This window comes from Lemur catta, chromosome 7 (genome assembly GCF_020740605.2).
Source record: "Lemur catta isolate mLemCat1 chromosome 7, mLemCat1.pri, whole genome shotgun sequence".
Lineage (NCBI taxonomy): Eukaryota > Metazoa > Chordata > Mammalia > Primates > Lemuridae > Lemur > Lemur catta.
In genome coordinates this window covers 20,788,031-20,801,119 of record NC_059134.1, presented here as the reverse complement: position 1 = coordinate 20,801,119, position 13,089 = coordinate 20,788,031, and the positions used below count along the sequence as shown (strand labels likewise).

At 57.8% G+C, this 13,089-nt stretch overlaps 1 protein-coding gene across 2 annotated transcripts in view; it reads right to left on the bottom strand.

Annotated features, from left to right (window-relative positions):
- Positions 1–13,089, bottom strand: part of NECTIN1 (nectin cell adhesion molecule 1) — an 86,407-nt gene that overhangs the window by 22,291 nt on the left and 51,027 nt on the right. The window contains exons 5-6 of one of the 2 annotated variants that reach the window (XM_045556271.1): positions 12,468–12,619; positions 36–3,696 (exon numbers count right to left, since the gene is read on the bottom strand). In XM_045556271.1, coding sequence (XP_045412227.1) covers positions 3,149–3,696; positions 12,468–12,619 — 700 coding nt within the window. In that variant the 3' untranslated portion in view covers positions 36–3,148. Of the gene's footprint in view, positions 1–35; positions 3,697–12,467; positions 12,620–13,089 lie in introns of those variants that run through there. The other variant, XM_045556272.1, reaches the window with a different exon arrangement.

Here is a 13,089-nt window from a genome sequence, read left to right as displayed (position 1 = left end):
TGGACCTCGAGGCCTGGGAGCACTGCCCTCCTGAGCTGCTTGGCTCAGCCCGGCGGCCCACACCCACCTAACACAAGTCCCGAGTCCTCTGCTTTGAGGATGGCAGAAAAGTTATTGCACCAGTGACTTGGGCACATGGGGGTGGCTGGCAGAGGGGGCATATGCCCAAGATACAGGCCCCTTTGAGGCTCTTACGGTCTGGGCACTGGGAAATCACTGTTGCTCTCCGGTTGAAAGCTGGAGAAGCCCCCTCCTCTGCCACGTCTGTGCCGAGTGCCCCTCTGGCCGGGCACACTCCTGGCTTGTGTCTGCCGGAGGTGTGCGCGCACACTGTGTGCATGTGTGCTGGGCCTGAGGCGGCGGCACTTGCAGGCCTGTGTTCACCTACTCTGTGCTGCTGCTTTTCAGATCCTTCTGATAAAAGGGGACTCAGATGGTTCTGTTACACATCAGAACAATATCAAAATCTGTAAGGAAATGGGGTGTAGGTAGAGTGGGGGGCGGCAAGGACAGGGAGGGCAACAAGAGGCAGGGTGACAACTGGGGAGGCCTTGGCACGATTCATACCAAGTTTGTTTCATTTCCAGCAAACGGAAGCTCAGCTCATGCTGGGGGCGTCAAGGGAAGCAAAAGGTCCTCATCTCCCTGCTGGGCCAGCCCTCCCTTGCCGGCCGGCTGTGTCTATGGGCCCAGCAGCAGTAGCCCCCTTCCCAGACCTGGGGCACAGAAAATCCCCCTCCCTAGGCCCAAGTGCCGACCCTGCCTCATGCCCATGCTTGGCCCAGCGCAGTCCGTAGGTATGCTGTGGTTGGGCTCCCGCAGGGCAGGAGCCCCCAACATGGCCCATTCTACATGGACCCCATAATTTGTGCTTTGCTTGTGGGGTGGGTGTGGAGGTGTTTTAAGGGGGACTCAGTGCTTTGGCTAGGCCCAAGGCCTTCAAAGTCCATCACAGAATAAGGAACAGGGGGTGGCAGTGCAGGATAAGAGACACGCAGGAGGAGGAGCAGGGGACAGGGAACACCTCCATCAGGCAGGCCCCTGGGATTGCCTCCTACCTGGAGGGCAAGGGGACCAAGCAGAGGGGCTAGAGTGGTGTGAGGTGGGATGGGGCAGTGATGTAACATGGACAAGGTCCCCTGCCCTGGGCGGGGGGGACACTAATACTGCTGGGAGAAGCAACCCTGCTCCTCCACCTCCCTCCACCTTGTGGCTAGAAAGACCCCAGAATTTTCTCCCCTAACTCCACCCCATCCAGTACCTCCAATGCCTAGAGGGGAGAGCCGCCCCAGGGCTGGCATGGCTTCAGACTTCTGCTACGTGGCTACTGGGAGGCCTGGGCTAGGGCCAGGGCAGTGAGGCCAGGCGAGGGAGGCCCAGCTGGTGGGCCCAGGGTTGCCAGGGCAGAGACGGAGCTGGCTGGGGGTTCATTAGCAGCACCAGGGAGGGGAGGTGGGGGGCTGGGTGGCTCCCTTAGGAAGCCTATGGCAGGGTAGGACAGTGCCCGTGGGGCACAGAGAGGTCTGCCTCCCTCCCCTGCCACACTTGCCATCCTACAGAGCCCCTGACACCCTGGTTAGTTGGGATGTTTTCGGGCAGGCATGAGGTCCTCTGGGGACTGCCTCTCTCACCCAGGGCTTTTCCCATGGGCATGCCTGTCTCTAGAGTGCCGGGGGCTCTCAGGGGCAGATGGAGGAACTGAGGCACTTTGAGCTGGGAGGGGTCTTCCTCCATTATACAGAGGAAGACCCAGTCTTGAGGAACCCAGTGTCCCATGCAAGCAAGGAATCTGCACAAAAGGGAGGGCTTCTCCCAGGTCCTGCAGTCGTCCCAGAATGGGGCCCAGGGGCAGCTGGGCAGGGATGGACAGTGGGTGGGCAGGAGGCTGCCCCACCCCAAACCCGGCCTCCTGCCAGGCCTGAGGCTTCTACAGTGGCCCCCACGGTGCTGATCTGGACTCCTCCGTCCAACAGGCTGTGCTTGCAGAGCTCCTCCGCCAACCCCCGCCAAACACTTCCGTCTCCACAGCCCTGCATGTAGGTACTTCTTCACCTCTCCCTCTTGCAGGTGCTTCCCAGCCCTGACTATCTCAGAGAGTCAAGCGTGGCCAGCACTTGGTAGATAAGGGAGAAATCAGAAATTCCTGTGCTGTAAGACGCAGTTTGAGGCTGGCCCGAGATCCTATGGTGGAGGGACCGGGGGGCCTAGTCTTAGCTATCTCTGGAAGCTTCTACAGGCAGCCCCCATCCTCATCTGGAAAGGGGGGAGAGGCGGAGAAGAGAGGGCCGGGCCGTGGGCAGCGTCCACACTGGGTGGGGCACGCGGCCCCAGGGAGAGCAGGGGTGGAGCGGAGCAGTGTGTGTGCAGGTGTGCATGTGTGTGTATGTGTTGGTGGAGGCGCATGGGAAGTGGGGGCCAGAGTCCACCTGGAGCCCCACTGTGTGGGGAGCAGACAGGGTTAGGAGGAACATGTCAGAGCTGGGCCAACTCTACCCTCTGTAGGCCAATGAGGAAAAAAAATGTAAAACCAACCTCACCAGGAAGACCCTGCCCAAGGCCCCACTTGACAAGGACTCCTCTGGGTGCTTGGGAGAAGCCACACCCCTCCCCCTACCTCTGGGGTGCACGGGCTGTCTAGATTGGGGTCCAGACTCCCAGCTGTGTTGGTTCTCGATGGGGGTGTGGGGTTCCCTCTCCCTTTCAGGGGAGGAGGAGCAGCATCTGGGGGTGGGAGGGCTTTTCCTCGTGGAGCCCCCTTGAGCCCTCCACCCGCAATGAGGAGAACACAAATTCCAGTGTCGGGGGCCGGGGGAGGCTGGCTCCCCAAAGCCTGGAGGGACGCCCAGGTACACAAGACGAGAACAGGGCTCCCTACACAGAGGGCAGGCGGGTGGGGCCGGTACAGGGAAGATACAGCAACACTAAAGCCACAGTCGAACACAACACCATGGGGAAGGGCCAGGGAGGGGGAGGAAATAAAAAACAAAGCCGAGCCCTGTCTGCCCTGGGCTCCCTGGCCCCCGGGAGTCGGGGGCGGCTTTGGGCAGCCGGGGGAGTCTCTGCTGAGCTCCTGGAGGAGGGGGCGGGCAGGGGGCGTGCGGGCAGGGGCTGGGGAGAAGTGGGCACAGACAGAGGCTCTGGAAGGGGGCTACACGTACCACTCCTTCTTGGAAATGAAAGACCCGTCGTTCTGAGAAACCATGTTCTCAGCCAAGTCCAGCTGCTCGGGGTCGTACTGGTATCCCAGAGTCCGGTCCCCGTAGCCATCCTGACGGGCCTCTGCCTCATCCACGGTGAAGTACGGCCGCTTGGCGTCCTCGTCGTACTTGGGGTGGGGGACGCCCACCTTGCGCTCGCCCCCTCCGCCGCCCTCCTCCTCCTCTTCCTCCTCGTAGCTGCTCCCCCCCAGCGGGCCGGCCTTCTTCTCATCGTCCGAGTCATCTGGGTACTGCAGGTTCTGCGCCAGGGGCGGGTGGTGCTGCGGGACGCCCGCCTTGCCGTAGCCGTTGCCGTACACGTGCTTCTTGGTGCTGTAGTCACCCTTGAAGGTGTGCCGGCGCCGGCGCAGGGCGACCACGATCCCGCCGACCACAATCAGCACCAGCAGGACGCTCCCCGCCACGCCCCCAATGATGGCCGTGGGCACCGGCCCGGCGCGCCGCCCATGCTCGGGAGGAGACGGGGTGTAGGGGAATTCTGGGTGAGGAAAAGAGATGGAGGGGACAGTGTCAGCGTGTGCTCCTGGGGCGTTGACAGGGGTGGAGGGAGGGCGGATGCAGGGGAGGGAAAGGCCGGGAAGGACAGGCTGTCTGCACCCCGGGTTTGAGCAGTTCCAGTTCCAAAGGCCCCTCGGCACCCCACCCCTCCTGGAGCCCAGCTGTGCCGCCGCGTTGGTAGCGGCAGCAGGACAGGCGAGAGGAGAGAGGCAGAAGACTGTCCCCACAGCACCAGGTCCCTCCATCCTGACTGTCCTCGGGTGTGGTGCTAGCCCAGCTTAGCCCCCATTCGTGGTGCAGAGAGGCCGCGCGAGCCAGCTCCACGCTCCGCGCAGCATCCAACACACACCGTTTGCTGTCACAGCCCTATAAAGCAGGTATGCAATTAATTTCCGTTTAGTACAAGCAACATTGATTCTCTTGTATGTAAAGCCTTTGACAGTGTCACTGGTGCCCCTCTGCCCACCATCTGGTGTCACTGTGCCCCAACACCATCGGCTTGGCTTCCAAGACCCAGAGCCCGGAACAGACTGGGTGTTCTGGGCTGAACTGTTTCTGCCCCCAGAGCACAGGGAAAATGGGTTCCCAGGTCCTGGCCCAGTAGATGTCCCAGGAGTGCCAATCAGCCGCCAAGGTACCAGAACCCAGGGCTGTGGTCTGGGCCTGCAGGGGAAGGTGGGGGCCCGTGGTGCTGCCAACATGAGCTATAAGCATAAGACACCCAGCATGGCAGGGCGCAGGCACAGAGCAGGGGTGGGCAGAAAGTGGGAGTAGAAGTGATGTGTATGTAGCGAAGACGAGTGCACACAAAGAGCAATTGCACAGGTACACACCCTTGTCATCACGGCGAGCCCGCGACTCAGGGAGCAGGGAGCACATATCGGGGGGAGGGCCCACACCCCCATGCTGACATGATGGATTAGTGTACAAATCTGTGCACTCGGAGGATACAGCGGAAACCAGATGGCAGGAAAGGCAAAAAGAAGAGAAAAGAGGTCAGTGGGATGGAAGAAAAGGCTGAGTGGTGGCATTCTGTGCCAGTGGGGCCAGGCCACAGTACTGTTCTGCTGTGAGCACCGCTGCATTGTCCCTTTCCCTACAGGGCCTGGGAGGGTGAAGCCAGGGCCACGCCAGAGGCCAAAGTCCCAAGGCAAGGCTAAGGGAGGCGGTTCCCAGCACCACCACAGGGTGGCACCGGAGACCGCGGCTGGCCTCGGTCAGGAGGCGCTGGGCTGTGGGTCCAGGGCAAGCCTGGGGCCGACCTCGAGGCTCGGCCGTGTCTTCAGGCCCAGGTCCCGCTGGGCGTGTGTTGCGGCCTCTGGGAGTCTGCTGCTGCCAGCCCACGCCCTGATTCAGTGTCACTCCCTCCACGGGAATCATGCTCCGCCTCCCGGCCCGCCCCTCCCCCGGGTGTGAGTGCGGGTGCTGTCCCACCAGTGGCAGGCGGGAGCAGGGTGGGGATTCTAGGAAAGAGGAAAGGCCTTCCTGGAGTTCAGGCTGGAAGGGCTGGTGGAAACACTGGGGCCCAGAGGAGGGGAGGCCCTTTGCCCAAGGTCACATGGCTGGGCTGGGGCCACACAGATGCTCCTGCACCCGGCCTCTCCCGCGCAGGGGCTGGCAGAGAGAAGCACAGCCACCGGGGACCCAGCACCCCTCTTGTCCCCACTGTGTCCTCAGTGCAGGTCACTGAGTAGCTGCCCAATAAATATTTGCTAAATATTTGTCCTCACTGCCTATCTCCAGAGCAGTCTTCCTGGAACCTCAAGCTTCTCTTGGTTCACCAGTTCCCGTCTGTTTACTGCCCTTAAAAGGGCCTTACACCTGCTCTGCACGCCAGAAGGGGTGCCCCAGCGGGGAGGGACCCTTCAGCCCGCCTGCTGCCGCTTCAGTTCTCACCCAGATCTGAATGATCACTCCGCTCTACACCTGCCTTCGTCTCCTCATCCACCCATCCAATCAGCAAACGTGCTGAGCATCTATCTTGCTACTAGCAGGATGCAAGAAACTCACAGCCTTGCCTGGGAACCAAATGACACCCTCAGAGACAGCGGCACAGTTATCCAGGGAACTGGCAGGGAAGTGCTCGGGAGCGCAGGGGACGGAGCGCTGTGGCCTGGCGTTAGAGAAGGCTGCTTGGGGGAGGCTGGGCTTGGGGAGGCCCAGAGAGTAGGGAAGGTGTCCAGGTGGAAGAGTCTGTCTTTCTTCTGGAAGCGTCTCCCTTGCTTCCAACACAAGGATTCCTCAGTCCTTGCCTCTCCTCTCGGAGTGCTGTCTCTGGCTGCATTGCTGGTCCCATGGGAGGCCCTGTCCTTGGACCTTCAGCCCTCACTGTCTGCGTTCTTTCCGAGTGGCAGACTGGTTTCACAAGTTACGCTCACCCTGCTGGCTCTCCAAACCATTTCAAGCACACAGCTCTCAACTCTGGGGCTTTATCGCCACGGCATTTGTCATACTGCGGCCCATGGAACCTCAACCCAGAAAGAAGGTCAGCAAAAATACGAGGGTCAAACACTTTGGGAAATGTTGGCTCAGACAAAGCCTCAGAGTCACCTTCTCCTGTGAACACGGACATGTAGGGTGTGGCATTTCCCAATGGACTGGAGTGTGAACCCCACTCCTGAAAACCTGTCCTGTAGCACATGCTCACTAGGAATCCTCACCATAACCTCAAAACCTGTCTGCTCCAACTCCGTTTGCCACCTTCCTTCCAAACTGTCTCCAGTTAACACATCCCCCCGTTCCGTCCACCACCACCGCCGTCTGTCCACTCTTCTAGCTCAGAATCTTATTCGTCTTTGATTCCTCTTCATCTCTTGGGCCAAGTCTGCTGTCAAATCTTGTTGACTCTTCCCATTTAATACCTTATCACCTTATACCAGGTGTCTGTTGTAGCAGATTCTGGACTCTCCCACCTTCGTTTGGTCTCTGCCCTACTTCAGTCACCCCATCCACAGTCACCCAGTTAATTTTCACTGTGTGGCCATGACCTTCCTCCAAGACCAGCTGTGACTCCCCTACTGGCTGTTGGGTCTTGCAGTCCGGCCTTCAAGGCTCCCGTCATGCCACCTTATCGTGGGCTTGGCCAGTTTGCCTTCCTTGCTGCCCTTGCCTTCCTGCAAGCTCAGGCTGTTCATCCAGGAGTGCCTTCCCATGCTCCTCCTGCTGCAGGTCTTCAGTCCCTTCTCCAGGCAGCCTTCTCTTCTCCAGCTCACACTGATCTTTTTCTCTTTGGAATTTCTATGGACTAATGGTCTGCACCTCTCATTCTGGTTTCAACAATTGCTAATGCCATTCCATTAATCACATACTGACGTACCATAGTAAAGCCTGCACAAATTGCACATAAATGCAAATTAGGATTTACCACGGTTGACTCTGGTCCTTCTGCCAGTTTTCAAATGGCTAAAGTTCTTCCCTCCTGCAGGAATAAGGACAGGGGTTGAAGAAGCAGCAGCCTCATGCTAATTTGGAATTGCCTCATTTCAGTGGGTTGTAGTTGTCTATGATATAAGTTCCACTGTCCTTACTTTTGTGCTTTCTTTAACAGGAGAGATCCAGTGAAAAACAGAGCTCTCCTATATGTTCCTCAACTAGGTTGCGGTTTTTGGACCCCATGATCACACTGTGGTAGTGTTTCATCAACTTCTCAAGAACGGCTGGTGTCCCAAACCAGTTTGTAAACTATAATTCGAAATGCATCTAGAGCCCGACCACTCCTCACCGTCTCCACCGCTGCCAGCCTGATCCAAGACACGAGCATCTCTCACCTGGATTTACTGCAACAGCCGCCTAACTGCTTTCCCGATTCCACCCTTTCCCTCTATTGACTGTTTCCAACCCAGCAGCCAGACACATCCAGCTAAAGTGTAAATCCCCTCACATCACCTCTTGCTCAGAGCCCCCCAAGGGCTGTCCCTAGAGCCTGACATGCTCTGTGAGACCTGTGCCCACCCGCCTCTGATGCCACCGCTCTCTGCTTTCCTGCAGGCCGGTTCCGTGCCCACCCTGGAAGGCTCTTCCCCAGGGGGTCCCGAGGTTCACTCCTTCACCTCCTCTGGGGCCTGGCTCAAACATCACCTTCTCATAGAGTCCCTCTCTGACTGTCCTATTTAAAACTGCAGCTCAGAAGAAAAATAAATAAATAAACACTAAACTAAACAAAAAATCCCACTGCGGCTCAGGAGCCCCCCGCCCCAGTCCCCAGCACTGAAGATTTCTCTACCCTGCTCTTCTCTGTATTTCATCTTCCAATTTACTACACAATTTTTAAAATGTATCTTATCTGTTGTCTGTCCTCCTGTGCTAAAACGTAAGCTCCGCAAGGACAGGGACTTGTCTGTTTTGCTCGTGGATCTATCCTAAGTGCCTAGATTGCCTGGCATGTGGGTAGAGTTCAAGAAATACTTGTTGATTGAAAGAATGAATCTATAATGGCAAGGCTATGTGTTAGAGGTGAGCCTTGCTTTGGGCGGAGCAAGTATTCAGGAATATGGGGCACCCAGGGGACCCTGTTTCCCTGGAGTCAGGGGTAAGAAGAGTGGAGCGGTGGCTTGGAGCCAGGTTATACCGGGTTTCTTTCCCTTCCAGGCATTCTGTTTATCTTTGTTTTCTAAATCCTAAGGAGGTTTACTCTTCCTGGGGATCTTCTGGGACCAAAGGGAAACCTGGTTATTTTGGCTACCCCAGGGCCAGGCCTGTGCAGCGGCAGAAGGATGGCTTTGGTGGCCGTGCAGCACAGCAGACCTCAGAGAGAGGATGCTTGGCGACAGGGCAGGAGAGAGGAGGAGGTGTGGGGACCTAACTCATTTGTGAGCAGAGGGGGTTGTCTGGTGTGGAGTGGAGCCTGCCCCTCCCCCTCCGTCCTCCAGCTGTCACATTCAGCCAGTCGCTCCTGTCTCCGTGCCAGGCACAGAGCCTCAAGGGCCGCAGCTGGGAGGAGAGAGAAGAGCCGGGCAGTGGGGTCATTTGCACTTACTGGCAGGGGCCCAGCCGGCCTCCCCCACATCCTCTTAGAGAGGGGGCAGCTTGGCCCCATTCCTGAAGGGTTGCAGCCTTCCTCTGGCATCCCAGGCTGGCCAGGACAGTGGGACAGTGAGGGCTCTGCATTCCTTTGGGACCCTGGTTCCCTGACTGAGGTGGGGAGGCTGGTGCGGGGGGCTTCAGATGGGTCTGAGGTGGAGTGAAGGGTTAGGGTTTGCCCCCTGCATCTAGGATCTCGAGGTTTGGGGTCAAAGAGAATGTTTGGGCTTGTTTCCACAGCCAATGCCTGGTGATTCCTCAGGCAGGAAATGTTCCGGTACCCGATGAGACCGAGAAGCAGCAAGAACTACACTTCCCAGCATGCAGTGCAGCGGCCGCAGGGAGAGTGGGAAGGCCTGAGGTCAAACTCTGGGAAGCCCTTCTGTCCTCCTGCAGCTGCAGCAGCTGTGCCTCGTGTCAGACCATCAGGCAGGGCCTCCACAAGCTGGAGGAGAACCGAATCCTCCCAGAGGCACGGACGCAGCTGCGTTCTCAGACCTCCCGACACACTGCCATTTGCTGGCTTGGAGAAAAGCACGTTTGCCCACAGCACCCCCACGCTCCCACTTGCACACTCAGCATGCAGACAGTCGCCTGCCTGCTCACACGGGCTCACATTTACGTGTGCACAGAGGCACATGCCCGTACTCAGGCCCGGGCATGCACTCTCACAGGCTCACACCCCCCCCTTCCAGATGGACACTGACCTTCAGGGCCTGCCGCCCTCGGTCTAAGAACCTCAGGCCTGATGGGCAGACTGCTACCTTCACCCCCAAGGGATAAGCCCGGGCTTCACTGGAAATGGGAGCTGGGACAGACATCCTATGCCCTAGTGGCCTCCTTGCCTTGCTCCTGGGAGTGGCAAGAGGCTGGGTCCCGGCCAGAGAGGCCTGGCTACTCTCCTCCTGACACCCCCAAGGGAAGATGCTGCCTCATTTGGTCTCTTTAGTCTGGTCCAGTCCACACCCTGCCTCCTCCCCACCCTTAGTGTTACACCCAGAGGAGAAGGGAAGGGAGCTCCACTGGCGTGTTTTGTGGCTACCGGGCCAACCCCATGCAATTGTTCCTCAGTGTAAGGACCTCTGAAATGAGCTTCCGTGAGGGCCCCGGGACCACAGAAAAATATACACCAATTCTGTTCAGGTCATCTCCTCGGTTCTCCTATCCCCACAGCCACAGCCTAGGCCTGCTGCTTTCTGCTAGGGAATCGCTCACAGTGACAGCTGCTAACTGGTGCCCTGGTGCCATCCATGCAGCCTGCCGGATGCTCAGTCTACCCCACAGGCCTCACCATGCGGCTTCCCTGCTGAGGGCCCTTCGGAGCTCCCCACGGCCAGCAGAGAGAAGTCCTCGTTCCCTCCGCTCCAGCATCTTCCTTCCCCATGCCTCCCCTGCCTGGGCACCACACTCTCCACCGCTGCACGCTCACTCCTCTTTGCAGCAACCACTCAGAGCCCCCTCTGTGATCTGGGGTCCTGAGAAGCCCGTGCCAAAGTGTGTGCACAGGTGTGCAATGGCTCAGCACATGCATACCCTGCACACGTGTGTGTCTCTGGCACACCCTCTGCTGCCAACCTTCTGCCCTGCCCTAGCCGTTCCTCATTTTCCTTTCCAGATGAGCCCAGGGCAAAGCTATTACCCGAATGAGTGGCCAGAATGAAAAATTAAATTTCCACTTATCCCTCTCGCTCATGCATTCCCTCTGGACCAGTGGGGCTCGGAACACAGGGCACGGCTCTGCGCCTCGGGGTGGGTCCCCCAGAGAGTGCGGCGGGCACTGGCTGATGTGGGATGAAGAGTGGTGAGGTCGGCTGCTGCTCGGAAATTGCGCGAGAGCACAAGAACAAACAGCCCTGAAAAGGCTCAGGTCACCTGAGGGGGCCGAGATCCTTCCCAGGGAGGGACAGGCTAACAGCTGCTGGGCCTGTCGACCATGCAGTGAGTGTGGTGCTTCCCTGGCTCCTGCCTAACTGGGCTGTCAGCAAGAGGCACGTAGTGTCCCTCTTCCAGCTGGAACCCTGGGTGGCCAGGCCCACCCACCCTCTAGCCCACATCACGAACGCTTTGGTGGCCCACCGTAGGGGAAGGCATCACCATAAAAGCCCGAGATAAGTATGATTATCTCCATATCAGAGATTAGGAAGCTGAGGCTCAGAGAGGTGGGAACCTGCTCAAGGCCACACAGCTAAGAAGAGCCAGTATGTGAACACACTCAGGCCAAGTCTGTCCCTCATATGATGCCCCCTCCCTGAGGGGTGGTCCCACTCCTGATGACGACCCTCTCTTCTCACCCCCCCACCCCCGTCTGTCCCCACTGCCCTGGGGCCGGGGCTCGGGCAACCAAAAGCTCTCACAGAGCTGTGCTTAGACTTTCTCCAGGTGGGGAGAAAAGTGTGACTCTGGCCCTCCTTCCACCTGCCAACCTATAGGAGCCCCCAACCGTAGCCTGAGGGAGGGGCTGCCTCAGTTTCCTCCAGGCTCCTACTCCTGTAACCAGTCTTAGAGACAAGGGTAAGAGGATGGAGAAAACAGTGAGTGACTCTGCCCTCTTGCCCCCATTTGGGAGAGGTGACAGAACAGCCCTGAGGACAGGTAGGTACAGCCCCTGGACAGCTTCAGCCTGCTCTTTCTGAAGCTGTGCCTTAAATGTGCACACAAATGAGGTCTCCCACTCCTGAGACACGGGCCCAGGGCTAGTGAATCCTCAGGGCTGGCCCAAGTCTGTGGCGGGAGCCTAGTAATCGCTGCCCAGTTTACTATATCCTTGAGGTCACCTCCTGTGCACGTCACTTCCTGTCCATCTCGGCAGCAGCGTGATGCAGCTGTGTTCTCTCCTAGCCACCTCCTCTTCTAGCTCAGGTACAATGTTAAAGACACTTCTTCGTGTGAACTTGTGATGACAATACACCCCTCTATTGACTTGTTTTGATGCTCCCATTAATAACGATGATAATGATGGAGGTGAGGGTGATAATCACAGAGCGCTGGCCACTTATTGATGGACTGACCTGTGCTAGGTACTTGCCCTGCATTAAGTGTCATTCTGACAACAACCCCTCAAGGCAGCCCATAAGATCCCATTTTACAGATGGGAGCTTGTCCAGGGTCACAGCTGTCTGATATCCAGCCCATGTGAAGTCTCTCCCTGGAGCATCCTAGCCCTGTTCCCCCTTTGCCCTGAGACGTGAGGTGGCTGAGTCCCCTCAGCTGAGTTGACGGAGAGAAAGATGCAGAGAAAACAGCAATTCAGTTGCAGGGCACACGCACCATCATGGCTTTGGGCTGTCTCCCTGCTTTCTTGCCAGTCTCCCAGCTCGAGCAAAGTCAAATTATTATGCAGGTTTCCTTATGTGCAGGCACGGAGCTTAGAGATAGGCTCTACCTGCAAACCCATCCCCACCAAGCCAGCAGCCCATGGAGCCTTCTACTGGCAAATCCAAGAGCAGGTTCTGCCCCCCAAAAGAGCATTGCTATAGACAGCACTTCCCTCTTCCCTCCTAGAGCCTCCCTCCTGTCCCTGTCTGATTGGGGGTCACCCTGACTGTCTCCCGTACGGCCTTAAATGAAGGAGAGAGAAAAGCAAAGCAAGACCAATGGCCAAAGCCCAAGGGAGAACCAGAGAAGCAGGAAAAGAAGACACACTTCCTGTAGTGACACAACCCAGAGGTGGGGGACGTAGGGAGTGGAGGAACCCACGGGTGGGGACAGGCAGGGGAGGGTGTGGCTTCCTACCTGTGATATTGACCTCCACCTGGCCCGAGCGGGTGCCGATGGGGTTGGTGGCCTCACAGATGTAGGTGCCTGCCAGGCTATAGTTGATGGGTCCCTTGAAGAAGAGGGTTCTGTTCTGGGCCTCCACGCCCTTGGGGAGAGAGCCATTCAGCCTGCAGGGAGTGAGGGACAGCACGGGGTTATGCCTCTCCAGCCCCAGGAAGCTGTCCCTGGGTCACCTACTTGGCTCCAAGCCCACCAGCCCTTTTGCTGAGTTCAAGTTGGTTGCTTTGTCTTGGAAGTTGGAAAAATAATAATAATAATCTCTTGCATTTGACAGTTTTATATTATTCAGCTTTTCATATCTGATCATCATAATGCTGAAATATAGGCAGGACAGGTAGGTACTGTCCCACTTAACAGATAAAACCTGAGGTTCAAAGCCAAGGAAACACAGCTAGTCAGCAGAAGTATCGGAGCTCTCGCCAGCTGTCCGGACTCCTGGTGCAGTGCTCTTTCTGCCTACTAGTCATGGCTCCTGACTGTTGGTCCTTGGCCTCCTGGGTCGCTGGTTAACAATACAGATGCCTGGGTTCTAACCCCAGATCCCCCGAAGCAGCAGCTCTGGGGTGAAGGCCTGGGG